Source organism: Hesperophylax consimilis, chromosome 15 (assembly GCF_061612785.1).
Source record: "Hesperophylax consimilis isolate HC1 chromosome 15, BYU_Hcon_1.0, whole genome shotgun sequence".
In the NCBI taxonomy this organism is placed as follows: domain Eukaryota; kingdom Metazoa; phylum Arthropoda; class Insecta; order Trichoptera; family Limnephilidae; genus Hesperophylax; species Hesperophylax consimilis.
The window spans coordinates 12693057-12695585 of NC_142850.1; the positions used below are offsets into that span (position 1 = coordinate 12693057).

General features: G+C 40.9%; 1 protein-coding gene across 1 annotated transcript; it reads right to left on the reverse strand.

Moving 5' to 3' along the window:
• Positions 1 to 506: 506 nt before the first annotated feature.
• LOC149417316 (cuticle protein-like) lies at positions 507 to 1968 on the reverse strand. Its single transcript, XM_089640204.1, has 2 exons — positions 1880 to 1968; positions 507 to 1187 (listed from the first exon to the last, which is right to left on the reverse strand). Exons 1-2 carry the CDS (start codon positions 1889 to 1891, stop codon positions 573 to 575), a joined length of 627 nt encoding a protein of 208 aa, XP_089496330.1. The 5' UTR covers positions 1892 to 1968; the 3' UTR covers positions 507 to 572.
• Positions 1969 to 2529: the final 561 nt, after the last annotated feature.

The window sequence follows — 2529 nt, forward strand, 5'->3', positions numbered from 1 at the left end:
TTTTAAGAAACGTTTCTGTTGCACAGTAAAAGATGATTATTGCGAATCTCTTCAAATTATTGGTAATCGGGTTAAGAACGGGATAGTAGTCCATTATCTTATACAATTTGATAAACACGTGGTCATTTGCGTGAATTTCCCTTGATAATATACGACGAAATGCGAAAATATCAGGATTTTCATGAACACGTGTTCCGACTTGGTAATAATATATTCGTCATTTACACAAAGTTTATCAGGAAACCTAATAATTCATTCGTAAAAGCCTGCAATCCTATTTGAACCGGATTACGATTAATTTGAAGAGATTCTTAATAAATTAACAATTTTTCATTTTTCTCCGTGTGGTCTTACACCAACGCTATACTGAGAGTATATTCCACTCTGTGAAATAACACAAATTAATAGAACGCCAAGGTTTGAATGGCAAGTCGAGAGGCTTTTTACCTCTCAACCAGTTGAGTTCTAAATTAAGACCAAAATGGTAAATGAAAGAGTTGAACAAATATTTTTAATTGCTTATTTAATTAAATGGTAGGTCAATAAATACATTCATCGTCTGTTCAGTTCATTTAGTGGTAGTAGGGGGCGGCAATCTTGGCAACGGGAGCGGCGTAGCCAACGGGGGCGGAGTAGGCCAGGGGGGCGGCGATCTTAGCAACAGGGGCGGCGTAAGCCACGGGGGCCGCAGCGTACTTGGCTACAGGAGCGGCGTGTCCCAAAGGCTCACGGTGGACGACTGCGTTGAATCCGTTGTGGTCATCAGCGGTGTATTCAACAGTCCTCTTGAAACCATCAGCATCAATGAGGGAGTATGATCCCTTAACCACATCTCCGTCTCTAGTTTCATGCTGGCTCTTAGAGTCTCCGGTAAGACCGTCCTGGACATCATAAGCGAAGTTGTAGGCGGGGTGAGCGTATTCCTCAGGGGCGGCGTATTTAGCTACAGGGGCGGCGTATGCGATGGGAGCGGCGATTTTGGCTACTGGGGCGGCGTAGGCCAGAGGGGCGGCTACCTTGGCGTAGGCGGGGGCTGCGTATGCTGGAGCGGCGTAAGCAGGGGCTGCAGCATAACCAGGGGCAGCAGCATAGGCAGGGGCAGCATAGCCCACGGGGGCGTAGGCCAGACCAGGTTGGGCGATCACTCCAGCGCGAGCGACAGCTACCACAGCGGCAAAAACGACGAACTAGAAAACATAAACATCTATAATAGTGGTAATTTAAAAAAAAACTTAACTCGGATTACCACAACAGACAAAAAAATGTTAGGTTTCCATTGTTGTGGAGTGTAAGGTTAGCGTGTGAATGAATACCTTATAAGGATAACCTTTCCCGAGCTTTCATGTGTCTACGTCCAAATACTATGTTATTTTTCTTATAAGTTTTCTGTTTTATATATAAATGTAGTTTTGCAACTGTTTTTTTACTGTTTTTAAATGTTTTTATTGTATGCTATTAAGGCGTTCAACAAAGAATCTAAAAACGACGTAATAGACATAATTTGATCCAAAAGTGTTTATTTTTGGGGTATTATGCCGTGCTGCACTTCCTCCTTCTTTAGCCAACGTTTCGGAACAATGGGCTCTGATTATGGAGACTGTAAAAGCCATCTGCCTGATGATTGATACTGTAATGCAACAAAGCATAATATTCCAAAAATATATCGAAAATACTAACTCATAAACTATGAACTTTGAAAGTGGAGCATTAACGGAACTATTTATTATACGGAGTATTATGACGTGTTTTTTTAAATAATAAATTTAGGCAATACGATTGTTTGAAGGAGCTTATGGTTCATACTTCAGGATTTCACAATTATTTTTTTGCACATATTATAACCACTATAAGTCACTTCACAGAGTTAAAAAAGTTATACCTTGAAAACCATTTTGAATTGTGTACTGTAGTAGGCACTTGCAGAATATGGTCTATCGGTTCTCGGCTCAAACTATTTATACCCGGCGCACTACCACATCATCTCTCAGCTACACTATCGTCCAAAACCCAGATTACGACCACAGTCAAGCCAAAACATTACTCCGGGGCAAACTGCGAACAAAAAACAATGCTCCTAAACGAGACGGCCACTTACACATTTAAAAAGTGAAGCAAACTCGCATCAAGACATTGAGAGATGGTTAGTGCACACAACTGCAGATTATTGTACCCAGTGTATAAGACCACTAATACATGAGCAATGTTCACCTATGGGCAATTTCGCGCACCTTCACATTTAAACCCGGTTTATAAAAGCATTTGGGTGTCTTTTAATATCACGAAACGTTTTGCCCGCGGGGTGTTTCGCAAAGATATTTATTTTTAGTGTTGTATCATGGTTCAGACATTTCTTCCTGTGCTGAGAATCGTATCCCTGGTCAATTATCCTGATTGTCATGAACCATCATCTAGGCTATAACAACATCATATTATGATGATACCAGTATTCCAGACACTTGTTATAAGTATGGTCAAAAGTATGGTTTTTCACCACGTCAAAAGAACGAGTTATTGATTCAGTATTTACTT